This window comes from Malus domestica, chromosome 12, assembly GCF_042453785.1.
Source record: "Malus domestica chromosome 12, GDT2T_hap1".
In the NCBI taxonomy this organism is placed as follows: domain Eukaryota; kingdom Viridiplantae; phylum Streptophyta; class Magnoliopsida; order Rosales; family Rosaceae; genus Malus; species Malus domestica.
The window spans coordinates 24,142,090-24,161,773 of record NC_091672.1 but is presented as its reverse complement, the minus strand read 5'-3'; the positions used below and the strand labels follow the sequence as shown (position 1 = coordinate 24,161,773).

Genomic DNA, 19,684 nt, shown 5'->3' with positions numbered 1-19,684 from the left:
TCACTGTTATGATCAGTTTTATTTAGGTCCTACCTAGGTATAGAGGGTCTTCTGTGAAAGAACAACTTACATGAAAAAGATCCATCATTACTTGACTTTTTAATTTGATAATACAATGAAATGTGTTGAGAAACTTATAAATATCATTTTTATTAGTACATAACGCTATAGTGTCGGTAAACCTGTTTCATATAAGTCATTATTCTTACGTTTGCATAAGAGCAAACTCATAAATTTCTAGTTAGGCGACCCGTACTAATTTTTACCGAATGAAAGAACTTCGTACGAATTACTAGTAAAAATTTAAATTACTGAAAGGGTAGCCTTGCCCTTAGCCAACGCTGCCCATCGCATCTCTCACAAATGACAAAGCCAACATGGGTCATTGGTTGTCCATGATTCCAACAACTTAAAAAACCCCGTGTATATATATGTGTATTGTATTTTATCCTATAAACAGTTAGGGCAAATAAAATTACATCCTCCTCCTACTTCTTTTTCTATTTTTTTTCTATAATTCATGTTTTCATTTCTCTCTTATTGTGTGCGTCTCTATTATACGCACCGTAATAATTGCTTGTAGCTACTCTCGATAAGTCTCTACACATCATAATAATTGTTTACATATGTTAGCATTAACCTTTGACAAATATCGGCAGGTATTGACAACTTTCTACCAAATGCTCAACGAAAAAGTCCAACAAAATAATTTTAGTCAAAATCATGACCCCTGCTATTTAAATATTCTGAGTCCACCAGTGGAATCTTCTCATACACACGTTAATGTTTATTGCCAGACAATTAAGTTGTTGGATTACAATATGGATTACTGATAATTATTATTTAACCGTCCATATTATATTAATAATATGATAAATAATATTTTAAGTTGTTTAACAAGAGAACATCATTCAATATATAATATATATTACTTTTTTTTTTCATGTGACGGTAAAGTACATGCAGGCCACGCAATGTTCATATTTTCCATATTTCACATAAATTAGCTTGAAGTACGACTACAATGACATTATTGATGCACATAATATTTTCTCTTTTTATCCAGAGAAACCCACATCGGAGATGCAAACAATTTCCCAAACCATCAAATCTTAATAACTATATTAGTATTCTAAGTAAATCACATGTTGACATGGGTCCTAGCTTTCCAACGCCGGCCGATTTTTTACTGGCGCAATGACATTTTCGTAACACGGTCTCAATATTATTTATTTCTTTTAATCCATACTCTTAGGCCCAACTCCATTGGATCGGATAGTCAAACCCAATAGCTCCTCTCAAACAGTCGGGTCGGGTCAGAAACCGAATCCGTTTCCTCAACAATATCTGTTGAAGTCTAAACCAGAACCTTCGTTCCCGACCTTCTCTCTCACTGAATCTCAAATGGCGACAATCATCCACCTCTCTGCAATCCACACTTCATCTCCCTCTATCCGCTTATTCTCTTCTCACTCTCCCCAAAATACCCCCAACCCCTCGTTCAATTTACCAACCAAAGCCCCTACCTTTCGCTCCATTTCTCTCAAACCTTACATCGCATCCAAGCCCCGAGCTTCGGTCATCACTTCGGCGGTTCAGTCCCTCTCGGAGACCGAGCTAGTCACCGTGCCGGAGGAGGTAGAAATCGCCGGGAAATTGCCGGCGGAGACGGGGGTCTACGCCGTTTTTGACCAGAACGGCGAGCTGCAGTTCGTCGGGTTATCGAGGAACATAGCGGCGAGTGTTCTCTCCCACCGGAAGTCGTTGCCGGAGCTTTGCTACTCCGTCAAGGTATGACTTTTTCTGGGACTTTTATTGGCTGCTAAAGTTTAATTTTTGTGAAATTGTACATATATAGATTGATTCAAGGGCTCAATTCAATTTATAGTGAGCTGAAGAATTCAATAATTGTTAAAAAAAATATATATCAATTCAATTCAATTTTCTTTTTTTTTTTTTAATACAAGCGATAATGGAGAAGGATAATTCTAACTAGGAACGCTCTTAACCAACTAAGCTACAAACTCTTTTTTTTACGAAAATAAATTATGCATCTTTACAATTTAAAGATTAACCCATAATCCACATTGTTGCTTATTTGTGTGGGTAATGCACCCTCTGGTGAAAGCAGTGTTTTTTTCCCTGTAGGATAGAAGTTTATTGGACCGAATCGAAATGTTTGAACTTTACTTTCAAAGTGAAAAGATTAAGAAGCCATTTTGGTTCTGTGTCTAGAAAGAAAGGAGACAACTGATAAAATCGGTGTTGATTTTACTGCGTATAAATGTATAAGGAAATAAGCGATATTGCTCTGCTAACAGTGATGATATTGTACTTGTAGGTTGGGGTAGTTGATGAACCAGATAGGGCGGTTCTAACAGAAGCTTGGAAATCATGGATGGAAGAACACATAAAAGCAACTGGGAAGGTTCCCTCGGGAAATGAATCGGGCAACGCCACATGGGTCCGAAAGCCACCACCGAGGAAGAAGAAGTCTGATCTCCGGCTAACACCTGGTCCTAACGTGCAGCTGACAGTGCCATTGGAGGAACTCATTGACCGGTTGGTCAAGGAGAACAAAGTCGTGGCCTTCATCAAGGGCTCGAGAAGTGCCCCATTGTGTGGTTTCTCGCAGAAGGTGGTTGGAATTCTTGAAAACCAGGGGGTGGATTATGAGAGCATTGATGTGCTTGACGAAGAGTATAATAGAGGATTGAGGGAGACTCTGAAGAAGTACAGTAACTGGCCGACTTTCCCCCAGATATTCGTGAATGGTGAACTGCTTGGGGGATGTGATATCCTAAGTTCCATGCAGGAGAAGGGCGAGCTTGCCAGCTTCTTTAAAAAGTGATTGTTCAAGTTTTGGTGTCGATGTAGATGGCAGATTTGATCAGGGGTCTGTGATACTGAAACTGTACGAGGCAATCGAGGTTGTATTCATATAAATGATTAAGTTTAGGCACTCGTGTGTCAAGTGTTCAATTTTCTCTCTCCTAATATCGCTTGTATCAAAAGTTTAGCTGTCATGCTTAGATTTAGGCTTGGAACTCTTAAACTTTGAGCAAATAAAGTTGGGTGAAGGAAAATTTGATTGAGTGGGAATGAGAACCTGTTTTTCATCTTCATTGGTTTTTCCTTCCTTTTGCAATGTGATATTCGTGGTGATATCTGCGCATTCTTTTTAACATTCTACACACTTCTTGTTAATTTCTGTTATTTGATTATTTTCAATTCATTCGACGCAACGGTCAAAAATTGAGAGAACTGTGTAGAAGGTAAAAAATAGTGTGTGGATAGCATCACCTTGAAACTATCGGGAAGGAGACTTGAATTTGGGTGTAACGCCATGCTATCCTAACCAATTGGTTTAACCCGCATTTGCTGTATTTTTCAAGTTAAGGCAAACTAAAGAAAAATGAATAATGATAAGACCAGTCGCGCATTGGTAAGCTGATCCTGATCATTTGCAAAATTTCACTTAAAAAGCAATGGAAAATTTAGAATCAACTTACCTGTGCGCGATTGATCCCAGAAACCGCTCAGAACCAAATGATCAGCCGAATCATCACACAAATCTAACGGTTCCTACTTTTCGCATAGTCCATCTACTTCCAACGGTTCCAACTAACAGATTTTAAAAGTTAGTTACTGAGCCCAAATACGTGTACCCAATTCCAACTGTTTCTCGTTGACAGTCCAAGTCTCCGTCCACACTGAATCTCGGCGCTATCCAGATGTCGCCACGTCATCCACTCCCGTCACTTTGGACGAACATTGCGGCCGTAATTTTTTTACGGTACAGTAGCAGGTACCGAATCGTCGCTCCTGGCACAAACACAAGGACCAAAGTCATCATTCACAGCTGCCCCCCGCAGACAATATTAGAATAATCACGCATCGTTAGGGGTAAAAACGTCATTTAATTAATTCATCGTCTTCGACATCGATTATCAGCTAAAAACAGAGGGAGGAGTCGTTTGGACATTTCCAATTCGATAAACCACCATTTTCTTCTGCGATCAAAATCTGGTGGAAATGGACGGAGTTGGACCTTTCTCCAGCGGAAGTTTCAAGCTGTACGAGGAGCTGGAGTTGCAGGAGTTTCAGGACAAGTTCGTGATCAAATCCACCGCGGCGGTGCCATTGAGCCGCTTAACGGTATGAATTGTTCATCTCTTTCATCGAATTTGATGTTTTTTTTGTTGCTAAATTTGTGTAGCTCAATCGATACTTGTTTCTGATTGCTAGGTGATTCTTCTTCTTCTGTAAGTCCGTCGAAAACCTCGACGATATACGGAGTGGCGCGAACGATCAGATTGCTTGCAGGTAAGTCAATTGCTTGCTTTTACTCGCTTTGGAGGTATTTGCAAACGAAAATGTGTTAAGTTTTTTGTTATATTGTATAATTCTGTGGAATGAATGGCTGTATTTCTAGGAAATGGTGTTTGTTTGCTGAATTGATGTGTTTGGTGCAGGAAATTATGTTCTTGTAATAACTTCGCGGACAGAAGTTGGGACTTATCTTGGCTTCCCTGTTTATCGAGTGACGTCGATGAGGTTTCTGTCCTGCAACGAGGGTATGAAGAATTCAACTGCTCAGGAGGTAAGGGTTTTGATTATTTTGATTCGTTAGCGAATTTGAGTGTGACTTGGGATTTTTTAAATTTGTGATGTGTTTGTGCAGAAAAAGGATGAGGCATACTTCATGGCTCTGTTGAAAACAGTCCAATCAACTCCGGGGTTGTACTTCTCGTACGAGACTGATATAACACTAAAGTAAATTCTTTTAACTAGCACTCAGCCAAAGTTTAAAAGTTTTGCATCTGTTAGGGTGCCATTAAGTACATTCCACTGTTTTCATCGTTGTTGTGTGATTAGTGTTCAAAATCTAATCATGTCAATTTATGTCTCTATTTGGTAAAGTGTTGTGTTTGTTTATTCTAATCATATGTATTTGATCATTTTTACCAGCTTTCAAAGAAGATGTAAGTTAGTGGAAGGATGGACGGCCAAACCAATATGGAAGCAGGTTAGTTGGAAATTTGGAATATTTGGTTTATCGGGACCTGATTAGTTCTTAAAAGTGATTCATGTTATATGCATCAGGTGCATATAAGCATATATATTGTGTTGGTATATGGTCCAGCCCATGATCAATGTTCTAGATTATTCTAGTAAGCAAGAGATGAGGCTGGAGCTTGCTAGACAATTCTAGCATGTTATTAAGTTGATGGAAGAAGCTAGAGAGTACTAGCTTCCTTGGTTGCAAATGGAAAGATCTAGAAGCTACAAGTATGTGGCTAGTCTAGATTTTTCTATACTAGAGGTTTGAAGAAGGAACTAGAAACTAGTAGAATGCCAAGCCCTCACCTATAAATATGGGTGTGATGTAACCAATTGAGAACCAAGAGTGAGTAGCAAATGATCAAGTCCAAAGCTAGAGTTCCACTCCAAGTGTTCCACTACACATTGTGTGAGTGAAGTTTAGAGTGATAGAAAGTGTGTGTTATACTTTCTTGTATCCATCAAGCCTTGTCTTTGGCTTGGTAAGACTACTCTTGTTGTATTCATCTTTTTCATATAGTGAAGATTGATCCTTGTTTGGTGGACGTAGGCATAAATTGCCGAACCACATAAATTCTTGGTGTCCATTTTCTACTTTACCTTGTGCATTCTCTATCTTGTAGTACCGACATTCCTAACAAGTGGTATCAGAGCCAGGTTGGCTCGTACTGCGAGATGGAAGGAAGTGGCACTATGATCAAACTCACCAACTCCAATTGGGTAACATGGAAGCCAAGGATGGAGGACATTCTCTATTGCAAGGATCTGCATGAGCCAATTGAAGGAGATGCCGCTAAGCCAGAGAGCATGTCCGATGCCGAGTGGAAGAAGATGAATCGCAAGGCTATTGGCACAATTAGACAATGGGTGGACGATAGTGTTTTTCACCATGTGTCTAATGAAACCAATGCTCGCGAGTTTTGGACAAAGCTTGAGTCCTTGTTCGAGAAGAAGACTCCAGCTAAGAAAGCCTTCTTGATCAAAGAGCTCATCAATGTGAAGTACAAGGATGGTTTAAGTGTAGCAGAACACTTGAACAATTTCCAGAATATCATCAACCAGTTGGCTACTATGAAAATGACGATCGAGGACGAGCTACAAGCGCTCTTGTTACTTGGATCCTTGCCAGACAGTTGGGAGACCTTTGTGGTGAGTATAAGTAACTCTGCTTCTAATGGTGTTCTTACCCTTGATAATGTTAAAAATAGCATGCTCAATGAAGAAACAAGGAGAAAGACTTCTGGCACAGATAGCAGCCAAGTATTTGTCACAGAGAACCGCGGAAGAAGCAAGAGTAGAGGGCCTAGAGGTCATGGCAGGAGTCCTAGCCGATCCAAGTCAAGGTTCAGGGGTGCATGCCACCATTGTGGCAAAGAAGGCCATATGAAGAAAAATTGTCGAGTTTGGAAGAGAGAGCAAAGGGAAGGAAACAATCAGAAGAAAGATGATACTGGCAATACCACTGCTGTCATATGTGGTGATGTACCAGAAATATTGTCTGTTGGTGAATGTCTGCATATGGGCAACTCTGACAGAGACATTGAATGGATCTTTGACAATGGAGCTTCCTTCCATGCTACGTCTAAACGGGAGTTCTTCAGTACATACAAAGAAGGTGACTTTGGCATAGTGAAGATGGGGAATGAAAGCTATTCCAAAATTCTTGGAATTGGTGATATACGTCTAAGAACTAATCTCGGCTGCCAATTGATGTTGAAAGATGTGAGACATATTCTTGATATACGTCTCAATCTGATATCCATCGGTACCCTTGATCGACAAGGATATTATCACCATATTGGCGAAGGAAAATTGAAGCTTACTAAAGGCTTAATGGTGGTAGCAAGAGCACGACTTTGTTGTACGTTGTACCGGTCAAATGCCAAGGTTTTGAAAGGTGAGTTGAATGCTGTGGAGGACTCATCTCTAGACTTGTGGCATAAGAGGCTAGGTCACATGAGCGAGAAAGGCCTACAGGTTTTGGCAAAGAAGTCTCACATTCCCTTTGCCAAAGGTACGTCGTTAAACTCTTGTGAGCACTGTTTATTAGGAAAACAAAGAAGAATTAGTTTTTCGATTCCATCTACAAGGAAAGGAAATTTGTTAGATCTTGTTTATTCAGATGTGTGTGGTCCCATGGAAGTCGAGTCACTCGGAAGAAATAAATATTTTGTTACTTATATTGATGATGCTTCACGAAAGGTTTGGGTGTATTTGTTGAAATCCAAAGACCAGGTGTTTCAGACATTCCAGGAGTTCCATGCCATGGTGGAGAGGGAAATTGGGAAACCTCTTAAGTGCCTTCGTAGCGACAACGGCGGCGAGTACACATCTCACCAGTTTAGAGAGTATTGTGTGAAACATGGCATACGTCATGAGAAGACAGTTCCTGGAACTCCACAACATAATGGTGTTGCTGAAAGAATGAACCGAACCATCATGGAGAAAGTCAGGTGTATGCTGAGGACTGCAAAGTTATCTAAGCAGTTCTGGGGTGAAGCTGTAAGGACAGCCTGCTATTTGATCAACCGATCTCCATCAGTACCATTAGGTCTTGATGTTCCAGAGAGAGTATGGGCTGGTAATGATGTGTCTTACTCTCATCTGAAAGTGTTTGGCTGTAAAGCTTTTGTGCATGTGCCCAAAGAGCAGAGATCGAAGTTAGACTACAAAGCTACACCGTGCATCTTTCTTGGTTATGGCGATGAAGATTTTGGTTACAGATTATGGGACCCATACCAGAAGAAGTTTATTCGAAGTAGAGACGTGGTCTTTTATGAAGATCAAACAATTGGGGATTCGGATAAAGAAGCACAACCAGATGGTGCAGACAGAGGAGTTGATCCATTAGCTTCAGATGAAGAAAGTCACGATGACATCCCTGAAGCAGCTGCCAATGAAGTGCCTGCAGAACCAGATAATGCTGATCATGGGGAGCCTGATCAAGATGTGCCAGACCATGAGATTGCTGATCAGGTGGAGCCTAGTCAAGAAGAGCAGATTCAAGGAGAACCCAATCAGGGGGAGCCTCCAGCCCTACAAGAGAATGAAGATCAAGTCAGAAGATCCATCAGAAATCGAAGACCGTCTACCAAGTATTCTTCATCAGAGTATATCATGTTGACTAATTATGGAGAGCCTGAAACATATGAGGAGGCCAGAGCTCATAACGACAGTGACAAATGGATGAAGGCAATGGAGTCGGAGATGGATTCCTTATCAAAGAATGATACCTATGAGCTGGTGGAGCTTCCAAAGGGCAGGAAAGCATTGAAAAACAAGTGGGTGTTCAAATTGAAAAGAGACGACAACATGACAAGGTACAAGGCTCGTTTGGTTGTCAAAGGTTTTGGTAAAAAAAAAGGAGTTGACTTCGATGAGATTTTCTCACCGGTGGTGAAGATGACTTCCATTCGAGTTATCCTTGGTATGGCAGCAAGTATGGATCTTGAGCTCGAGCAGTTAGATGTTAAAACTGCATTTCTCCACGGCAATTTAGAAGAGGAGATATACATGGAGCAACCCAAAGGCTTTGAAGTCAAAGGTAAAGAAAATTTGGTGTGCAAGCTCAAGAAAAGCTTATATGGTCTTAAGCAGGCTCCGAGACAGTGGAATAAGAAGTTCAACTCATTCATGGTGAGTAATGGGTACAAGAGAACTCATGCTGACTCTTGTGTCTATATCAAACAATTTTCTGGAGGTAAATTCATCATCTTATTGCTTTATGTTGATGACATGTTGATTGTCGGACAAGATACCTCTATGATTAAAAAGCTCAAAGAAGAGTTATCTAAGTCCTTTGACATGAAGGACTTAGGGCCAGCCAAGCAGATTTTGGGCATGGATATAATTCGTGACAGAAAATCCAAAAAGTTGTGGTTGTCACAAGAAAAGTATGTTGAACGGGTGCTTGAAAGGTTCAACATGAAAGCAGCCAAATCGATAAGCTCACCTTTAGCCAATCATATCAAGTTGAGCAAAGAGTCGTGTCCAAAAACATATGAAGAAAAGGAGAAAATGGCAGTTGTTCCCTACTCTTCAGCAGTAGGAAGTATCATGTATGCAATGGTGTGCACACGGCCAGATATTGCTCATGCAGTAGGTGTGGTGAGCAGGTTTCTCTCTAATCCAGGGAAGGACCACTGGGAAGCTGTTAAGTGGAATCTCAGATATTTGAAGGGGACTTCTAAGATGTGCTTGTGCTTTGGCGGTTCCAAACCAATCTTGGAAGGATTTACAGATGCTGACATGGGAGGTGACCTGGATGGTAGAAAATCTACGTCTGGGTACTTGTTTACTTTTGCAGGGGGAGCCGTGTCTTGGCAATCCAAGTTACAAAAGTGCATTGCTTTGTCCACAACCGAGGCTGAATACATAGCCGCTACAGAAGCATGCAAGGAGTTGTTGTGGCTGAAGCGGTTTCTCCAAGAGTTGGGTTTGAAGCAAAGTGATTATGGCGTTTATTGTGATAGTCAGAGTGCTCTGGATTTGAGCAAGAACACTACATATCATTCACGCACTAAGCACATTGATATTCGTTATCACTGGATTAGAGACGCTATCGAGAACAAGTTGCTACAGCTGAAGAAGATTCATACCGATAATAATTCTTCAGACATGTTGACAAAGGTAGTCACAAAATCAAAGTTGGAATTTTGCATTAAGGCTGCTGGGATGAACTCCAGGTAACTTGGAGTCATGATCGGAATTCCTCCCTCATGGACTGGAGGGGGAGATTGTTGGTATATGGTCCAGCCCATGATCAATGTTCTAGATTATTCTAGTAAGCAAGAGATGAGGCTGGAGCTTGCTAGACAATTCTAGCATGTTATTAAGTTGATGGAAGAAGCTAGAGAGTACTAGCTTCCTTGGTTGCAAATGGAAAGATCTAGAAGCTACAAGTATGTGGCTAGTCTAGATTTTTCTATACTAGAGGTTTGAAGAAGGAACTAGAAACTAGTAGAATGCCAAGCCCTCACCTATAAATATGGGTGTGATGTAACCAATTGAGAACCAAGAGTGAGTAGCAAATGATCAAGTCCAAAGCTAGAGTTCCACTCCAAGTGTTCCACTACACATTGTGTGAGTGAAGTTTAGAGTGATAGAAAGTGTGTGTTATACTTTCTTGTATCCATCAAGCCTTGTCTTTGGCTTGGTAAGACTACTCTTGTTGTATTCATCTTTTTCATATAGTGAAGATTGATCCTTGTTTGGTGGACGTAGGCATAAATTGCCGAACCACATAAATTCTTGGTGTCCATTTTCTACTTTACCTTGTGCATTCTCTATCTTGTAGTACCGACATTCCTAACATATTGTCCACGGGTTTAGTTTACTAGGTACCCTCAACTCTTTCCAAGTCAGAGGGTTAATAGGGAAAGAAAGGAACACCGCCCTAAGGATTTTCCTATTTCTGTGTTTTTTGTGCACCATACTTATCTTTTGTTCTCAAGGTGAAAAGTTTCAGCTCACTAAAGGTGCCTTCTCAGTTCATATCCTTGAAGACATGCCATCCTTTGTGGAATTTTTTGGTTGTCAACTGATTCTCCCTTCCCCTTTATCCAAAGGACTTTCTTTCAGCACTAGAAAGCATGAGTACCACCAGATCAGATGGATTTTTATCAGTCTTTTCTCTTAATGCGATTATAGCCCCTATCAAATGTTTACTTTACCTTTTACGTTCTCTGACCAGTAATTGCTGGGTAGTTTTTACTATTATCTGTGTTTTCAGGCTGACCCTCGATTTGTTTGGAACAGAAATCTTTTGGACGAACTTATCGAGTATAAGGTTAGACTTTCCATCTTCTATGTCATAATTAGTTAAACAATTTGGAGTATTTTCTCGCTTGCCTAAGCCACTTAATGTGTATCGTTAAGGAAAAACAGCATTTCCAAAAGTTGTCAGTTCTTCGGACACAAATTTTATTGCTAGTGCACATTAATTAATTTTCTCATGGCAGCTTGATGGGTTCATTATTCCTCTAATACAAGGGAAATATCCTAAATTTACTGATTCCTTATGTGTATTACATGTCTCTCTCTCTCTCTATATCCGCCCCACCCCCCCTCCCTGCCCCTCTCTGTCTAAGATGGAGATTCAGAATTTAGGTGAGTAACATATTTTGTGTTCCTTAACCTGCATTTAAGCTTCCAGACTGCACAGCTAAAGCTAAAAGGCTCATCTGCCACACTTACGATAGTCTCAAGGAGGTGTACCATGCGTCTAGGTACAATCTTATAGAGATGATTGATTCTTGTAATCACTTTTGTGTCTGTATTGGCATGTTTTGAAAGACCTAAACGTGAAACACTGTAATGTGGCCACTTAGGGACAAGAATGTGGAGAAGAGGAGCGAACCTTGATGGAGATGTAGCTAATTTTATTGAAGCTGAGCAGTTGGTGGAGACTGAAGGTTTCCAGTCCTCATTATTGCAGGTAATTCTCATACGAAGGTTCAGAAAATAAATGTGTGCTGAGGTATTATTGGTTTTGCCAACTTTTATACATATAGAAAACTTTTCCAATACCATACTTTCTAAATATGCAGACACTGTTTCACTATTAACCCTTAAGACTGATGGTAGAATGGAAGTTTTGTCATGATTTAATACAAGAAGATTTATTTATCTATTCCTTTTTTCTGAATAAAAACCCTCCATAATACTTTTGATATGTTTTTCAGATTCGAGGTTCAATTCCGCTTCTTTGGGAGCAAATTGTTGACTTGAGCTATAAACCACAACTTAGAATTATTACTCATGAGCAGACGGTAATTTGTTGCCAGAGATGCAAATCCATCCCTTTTTACTCTTTTCCTGGCTTCATGATACAGCTCCCTTGTTTGAGTAGTGTTCTGAATTTTCCCATCTACTTACAGTCAAATGTTGTGGAGCGCCATTTTTTTTTCTTTCCCAAAGATATGGAGAGACAATGGCAGTAGGCCTAACTGATAAAGTAAGGGTTTCTTCTCTTTTACATAATTTGAACATAACAATCCTTGCACACGGATTCACCGTGTGTTAAGCTGAAAAGTTTGCAATTTTTTCCTTCAAATTGTGTTTGTATGACAAACTCACCATTGTGGCTCTGGGATTCGCTAGATGTTTGTAATTCTTCCCAGCTGATTGCTTGTGCTGCACTAGTTTTACTGTTTTTTTTTTTAAAAAAAAAAAAAATTGTATGCAAAGTATAAGTTGTTTCATATATTTCCAGTTGTTATAATTTTTCCATTTATTGTTATTTGTAGCTTAGAGGTCGCACTTGGTGCGATGACAAGTGCCTTCGCCCATGAGCGGTAGGTCTTGGGTTCGAGACTTGGGAGTAGCCTCTCCATAAATGGGGGTAAGGCTAGCCGACATTCACCTCTCCCAGACCCTGCGTAAAGCGGGAGCCTTGTGCACTGGGTACGACCTTTTTATTGTTATTTGTAGCTTGGTGACGAAGGTCAGCTAAGCACGGCATTTTCTGCAGAAATGCAAAATCTACCAAACGTGAGGTGACAATTTGCATACTTATGTATGCAACTATGTTGGCTCCCAACCGAATCATTGTCCCACCTCAAGTAGATTCCTTTTGTTTTCGAGGTTGCTTGTAATGAGTCAGTTCTATTGGTTGGCATTGGGAACAATGTCAGAAATGAGATTTTGTTCTCAACTTACTACTTGTGTTTTTGTTGCAGATACGTTTCATTTGACTTTCATCATGTATGTGGTAACTCAAACTTTGAAAACCTAAAGCTTCTATACGAGCAGATCTCAGAGCAATTTGAAAAGCAAGGGTAATGAAAGCGTAGTATCTGATTGAATTAAGTATGCCAAAATCCAGGTATGCTGGCTATATGTAATACTGTTTTTAATCAAAACTGTTCCAGCGGAGCAGATACTTCCTCGTAGATGCAAAAGGCAATATACTGGAGGAGCAGAAAGGGATTGTCAGATCAAACTGCAATGATTGCCTTGATAGAACAAATGTTACTCAGGTTTCTAAGAAAATTACCTAGTGTGATTGATCTTAATAATTTGTGCTGATATGATATACCATATCCATATGCCGTAGCATGAGTAAACTGAGATTTAACATTAAATTGTTTACTGATTCTTTATTTTGTAGAGTTACTTGGCCCAGAAGTCTCTCGATGCACAGTTGCAGAGGACTGGAGTGCTGGATTCTTCTGAAAGCATTTCTATGTTTGCTGAAGACTATCAAACATTTAGAGCATGTATGGAATTCTTCGTGTCATGTATCCTATCTATCATAAGTGATCATACGATGTCTATAATAAAATGTTATCCTTATTCTCAATTCTGTTGCTTTAGTGTGGGCGGAGCAAGGTGACGAGATAAGCCTACGTATGCCCTGAAAGGGGACCTGGTTAGGTAAATTCAACCGTATAGTATGACTTGAATCATGGACAATATATATATCCATATTACCACAGATATGGGAAGCAGACATTTGGAGGAATAATTAAAGACGGGATGAGTGCTCTTTCAAGATATTTTTTTAATAACTTTCAGGACGGCATTCAGCAGGTAATCTGCCTCTCTTTTGCAAATATATGAGTATTGCTCATCTGCATGAAAGCGACTTCCATTTATATATAGTTGCTTAAAATAAATTTCAAATTTGTTCAGGATGCTATGGATCTTATCAGCGGCCGCTATACAGTTAGAAGGGATATTTCACCATCCTGAGCTGAATCTTTTTCCGTAAGTATAATGAATCTTTCAAAGAAATTGAAGTGTCTGAGTTCCATGTCTGCTTTTATATATCCCTTTGTTATCAGTTATCCCTTGGTTCATCTTCTAGGAACCTCAATATTTTAGTTTATGATGGTTTGGGGAGTACTCTGAGGGTTCAATTCCATCTCTTGAAAGTAAGTTTAGTGAGAAATCATGCCTACTTGAGCAAATATGAGCGTTATTTAACAGATATAGTTGTAGCAACGAAAGGAGAAGTAAAATTCAATTCTGGCAAACTTGATGTTTGGTTGGCTAGCTTGGCTGTAATCGTTATTAGGTGGCCGTGAATGAAAGTAACTTGTGCCAATGGCTTCACTGAATCTATAGTCAAGTTTAAATGTGAGAACAAACATTGCAGTATCTACCGGCGGCATCAGCTTTGCTAATCGGAGGGTTGACACTGACATCAGTCACACTTAACAAGGTATTACTATTATTTTGGTCTTGCCTGAAATCTTAGTACATGGAACTTTGTTCTCAGGTGCGAGTTCTATTCAATATTCATTAAGACCTGCGAAATTTTGAATCCTACTTGCAGCGGGTCGAAATGCCCAACAGTATATGTCTTCTGTTCTTTGTGCTGGAGTGACTGCTGGAGTAGCGGCAGCGGTTAAAGCTCACGGAAGGCAATTCTGTTCGAGACCTCACTTGTGCAGACTCGTGTAACTATTCTAAACTTTTTCATTCAAACCGTAGAGTTACCGTTGTTGCAGGCCTTGTAATTTTTTATAGAATATTTACAAGCGATTTGTGGTTAAAATGGTAAACTTGTTTTACTATTTCCGGTTGCAGCCGATAAATTACTTGGTACATTTAGCCACGAGTTCAAATGGCAGTGCAATCGGACATTGTACACTCCTTTAGAGATTGTGTGAGATCGCTAATTAAAGGGGTCACGTTGTTTACGATAGCATGGGTGTGTTTTGATAATCTTATGCAATCCAAACAAATCGAAATCGCTCTGAATTTACTCCAATTCTAACGTGATTTCAACCGGAAGAAACACTTACAATGCCCTTTTGTATTTACTGATGCCGGTTAAACTCATCTCTTTCGATCGTTGTTAACTTTGCAAACCCTGACTAGAAATAAATATATAAAAGCAGTACGAGAAAATCTGTCCTATCGCCAGTTGTTTTCTCGTGTAAAAACCTAGTTCTATACAAACTTTGATTGCAAACTTTCTGGGGATGACAAGGATCAGACTGTTAGGTGGCTAAACCGAACTGAAGCTGTGGACTAAGTCGGTCTGACTCTTCCGTTCCCTCTACGCTGTGGACTAAGTCCGTCTGACTCTTCCGTTCCTTCTACGCTGTGGACTAAGTTGGTCTATCTTAATATCTGAGGCCATCCAATCTCAAGTTTTTTTTTTTACTTGTGATAAGATTTCTTAATTTCTGTGGACTAACTACTAAGTTGGTCTATGTTAATTACTGTGGCCATCCAATCTCAAGTGTTTATTACTTGTGACAAGTGTCATACTCTAGGAGAGGCCATAAAGAAGTCAAACACTGTTTGCTGAAAAAGATTGATCTCAGAGTTGGGAGTCTTCCACTAACTCCAAGTCACCGTTTTAGTGGATGTTATCATGGATAGCAAAGACTAAGAAATCAATTATCTGCTAGCAAGTATCACACTAAGGAAAAAAAAATCAATTATCTTCTCTTTTGTGCTTTTGTGCAGATTAAACTTTGGTTTTCTGGTTTTCCATTTGTCTTTGAACAATGATGGAGCATTCGCGTACTATTCGTAATCTGGTTTGGTTTTTTGATACCATTTGTTGTATTTTTATGAGCAAACGGAAGCGAATTCTAACAAAGTACCAATATCAACGTCGTAGGTGAAAGCTAAAACAAACAATCTCAAACTAACAAAAGAGATTTACGTGATTCGGCGTAAAGCCTACGTCCACGACCAAAGCACGGTGAGGAATTTCACTAAACAAACGGAGATTACAAAAGAGTGTTTAAACTTTCACAACTCAAATCCCACAAATTACAAATCCTAAACCAAACGAGTAGAGAACCCAAAACTAATGGAGAAGATTCTCCCAAATTGCTCTCTAACTCACAAATCACAAATTGACTTTCATCAAATTGCCACACAAAAGAGCCACACCAAATACACTAACCCTAAGATCCTATTTATAGTGAATAGGACTTAGGTTACAATAAGAATCCTAATAGGAAGCAAATCCAAATCCAAATCCTAATCAAATAGGTATTTAACAAAATCTCTCCACCAAGAAAACCAACTAAGAAGTCAAAATCCAAACCCAAATAGGACACCAAAACCAAATAGGTAACACAAACCTAATGCTTTGCATCATCCTAATTTTGATCCATAAAACCTAACAAAAATAATTAAAAATTAAAAATTAAACATAAAAAAAAAAAAAAAAGTTGTCTTCTTCCTCAACCTTCCCTCCCTTTTCCCTCCCTTCTCTCCGAGAGCACCACCCAACCTCTGCATAACCTCTGCACCTTTCACGACTCTCCTTCATCCCTTCTTCCCCTCCCTTTGACTCGGCCATCGATTCCCTCAACTCGCCTGAGTTCCCCTTCTCTGACTCCATACCCGCCGCTTCTTTCGCCATCGAATCGGAACTTCCATTGCACGAATCCTCCACCGCCGGATTACTCGACTGCTCTGCCAACCCAATCTCCCCATCGGCTGGTTCAACTGGTTTATTCGGCTCTGAACCATTACCCGTACCCGTATATCTGGTTTCAGGTTCCTCGGGTTTCCGATCTGTAGTGCTCGACTCATCAAACAATTGCCGTCGTGTACCAAGAAATCGGAGAGAAGGGAGGGTGCTATCAGATTTTTCTACAGAGCCGTCAGAGCCGTCAGAGGGGAATGGGTGGGTGTGCACTCACCCACAACCACCTATCAGAGCCGTCAGCGCCATCTCTGTCGAACACCGTCGCTAGCACGCCGTATCTTTGTTGAATCGAATTCGGAAGTTTTGGATTTTGATTTTGATTTAGGGTTTTGGTTTTCAGAAAGGGTGAGAGACAAAGGAAGAAAAGGGAGGGAGAAGGAGAGAGGATGGGTGCAGGAGGGGTGAGGTCGCCCAGATTATTATTATTATTTTTTATTTTTTATTTTTTTAAAGTTTTTTACTTTTTTAATATTTACGTGGGCCCCATGTTGACACATGACGCCCAATCATGTTCACGTGGACGCCACGTCATCATTTAACGGCTAATTTAACCGCTAGACTAACGGATGTATGAGACTGTCCTAAAATTAACACTTTAGGTATGACTCTGGGACGAAAAAAACTTCATGTACTAAATGTTGAAAACCACAAAACTTATGTAAATAGTTCCTACCTATCTACAGACAATGGTTACAGCACATTTAATCTGATATTTTAATACTTATACACAACAATTATAATTCATTTAACATTCCCGCGGCAACGCGGGCCAAAACTACTAGTCCTACCTATAATAAGACTACAAGAATATTTACAACTAAGACTCAAATCAATGTAGTGTGCATTCTGATTTATAGGTTTGTCCTCCTACATGATGTTTGTTTTTATTCTTTTTTTCCTAACCTATTGCTTTTGGTGCTTTGCAACTTGTGTTGAGGTTTTGATGTGATTAAATTGAATGAAGAATGGCTTTAAGTGAGTTAACAACGTTTAAGAGTGGAGTTAGTAATGGACAAATGTCATACTCTAAGAAAGGCCATAAAGAGATCAGACACTGCTTGGCTGCAAAAGATTTGAACTCAGAGTTGGGAGTCTTCCACTAACTTCAAGTCACCATTTTGGTGCAATTTCAAAATTCTCGTAAAAAAAGGTTTGAACTCAGAGTTGGGAGTCTTCCACTAACTCCAAGTCACCGTTTGGGTACAATTTCAAAATTCTCGTTCAATTGATGAAATGAAATGATAGAACATAATGTTTTAGTGGATGTTATCATGGATAGCAAAGACTAAGAAATCAATTGTCTTCAAGTAAGTATCACACTAAGGAAAAAATTAATTACAATTTATAATGAAATGATAGAACATAATGTTTTAGTGGATGCTATCATGGATAGCAAAGACTAAGAAATCAATTATCTCTGCTAGCATCACACTAAGGAAAAAAAAATAATTCCAATTTACAATGAATAGAAAGAAATACAATAAGGAATACAAGTAAAACGTATAAAACGGCTGTATATATATAAAAAAAACATATAAAACGTCTTCTTTATACGGAGGAGTCAGCTCAACTCAATGGTTGGTTCTCAATAAGAGAGTCATCTTAGCGATTCTCTATTCCAGCTCAAGGGTCTTTTGAGTTTGGTCCAATAATGCCTCTGTAAAAGAAATTATGAAAAAGTCTACTTCTGTTTTTTTCCTTAAACATCAAAACTGGTTATTGGACAAAGGCGGAGTTGGCTAGACTACCAAGACATAAGAAACATATAGAAGCCCTGATTCGGTGAACAAATATGTTACAAAAGATTAAATTTTCGTCCAAGCCATCACTGAGAGGAGAGCTGGTCTAGTTAAGTAGATAAGCTTGCTAGAAGAGGGACAGTGAGATGAGAGAGCACCTAGTTCTACGGTCTGCAATTCAGAACCATGAATGGACAATGCATTGCAATGTTTGAATCTAAATGTAAAAATCAGAAGTCGCATGAGGTTTGAAGCATATGAGGCATGTGAGTGATGAAAAAACGAAACTAGGAAGGAAACACTGCAATGCAACGTCATAATTCAAATGTAAAAAACAGAATCAGGAAACAGAAACTTCCTTGCGGTGTCTAAATCTGTATTGACCTATTCTAAAAAATATAAAAAAAATATGAGAAAGGGGTGCCAATTGAGTGAGTGCCAGCTCTAATGGAAGATTTTTGTAATTTTTTTGTTTATTTTAAATGCATTTAAATATCACAATACACGATTAACTTATTTATAATTAACATAAGGTAACTTTTTATTGCTTCTATACAAAATCACCTTTTAAGATACAATTTTTATTAAATTTTTATTGGTTTGAGTTAGTTTTTTTTTTATCTTTTAATAATCTTATGCAATCCAAACAAATCAAAATTGTTCTGTATTTACTCCAAAGGTAACATGATTTCAATTGGACTAAACACTTACAATGCCCTTTTGTATTTGCTGATGCAGGTTAAACTCATCTCTCGATCGTTGTTAACTTTGCAAACCTTGACTAGAAATAACCATATAAACGCAGTATGAGAAAATGATAATCATGTTCAAACATTTATGAATGCTTGCATTGTCTCCAAAAGCAACCGATGAAATCAAATTACCCTACAATCCCCCTTCCTTTGTGCTCCTAAGCCTATGCTTATGTGGTTATATATATATACATATTTGTATAAACTAGAAAATTTGCCTGTGCGGTGCTGCGGGACTTGAATGCATGACGTTGAACTGCATGAATAAGATACATTTTATCTGAATAAATTCAATGTAATAAAGAATGAAGAGAGGGATAGATGAGTGAATATATACATTCAACTTAGCTTAAAAGACATTGTACAATTAACAGGACGAAACTAAACGTTTTGGTTCCCTAATAAACATAAGTAATTAACATGTAATTCACACAAATTTTGCCCTTGTAGTCAAGGTGGCAAAATATATATCCTATAGGTTAGGCATATGTTTGAGCAGTTGACAAAAAACATAAAAACTGTTTTGTTCTTATTCTAGCATCATAGTGTTCAAGCACAAACAGGCAAAGTAAAAAACATGCAGGATGCCTGTTTCCATAAGAAACAAAAGTAACATGTAGTCGACACAAATTTTTCCCTTGCAATTAAGATGGCAAAATATATGTCCTGCAGGCTAGTTATCTGTTTCAGTAGTTAACAAAAAACAAAAAAAAAGTGTTTCG

The 19,684-nt window shown here is 39.0% G+C and overlaps 1 protein-coding gene and 1 pseudogene across 1 annotated transcript; both read left to right on the top strand.

The window, feature by feature from the left end:
* The first annotated feature begins 1,148 nt into the window (after positions 1 to 1,148).
* LOC103423492 (bifunctional monothiol glutaredoxin-S16, chloroplastic) lies at positions 1,149 to 3,102 on the top strand. The gene is made up of 2 exons (XM_008361575.4): positions 1,149 to 1,791; positions 2,342 to 3,102. The coding sequence occupies exons 1-2, from the start codon at positions 1,405 to 1,407 to the stop codon at positions 2,849 to 2,851; spliced, it is 897 nt and encodes a 298-aa protein (XP_008359797.2). The 5' UTR covers positions 1,149 to 1,404; the 3' UTR covers positions 2,852 to 3,102.
* A 794-nt stretch (positions 3,103 to 3,896) lies between these two features.
* On the top strand, positions 3,897 to 14,716 carry LOC103423491 (phosphoinositide phosphatase SAC8-like; annotated as a pseudogene).
* Positions 14,717 to 19,684: the final 4,968 nt, after the last annotated feature.

Coding starts and splice junctions, on each gene's coding strand:
- LOC103423492 (XM_008361575.4), top strand. CDS start 1,405: ATGGCGACAATCATCCACCTCTCTGCAATCCACACTTCATCTCCCTCT. Junction 1,792..2,341: donor AGCTTTGCTACTCCGTCAAG/GTATGACTTTTT, acceptor TTGTACTTGTAG/GTTGGGGTAGTTGATGAACC.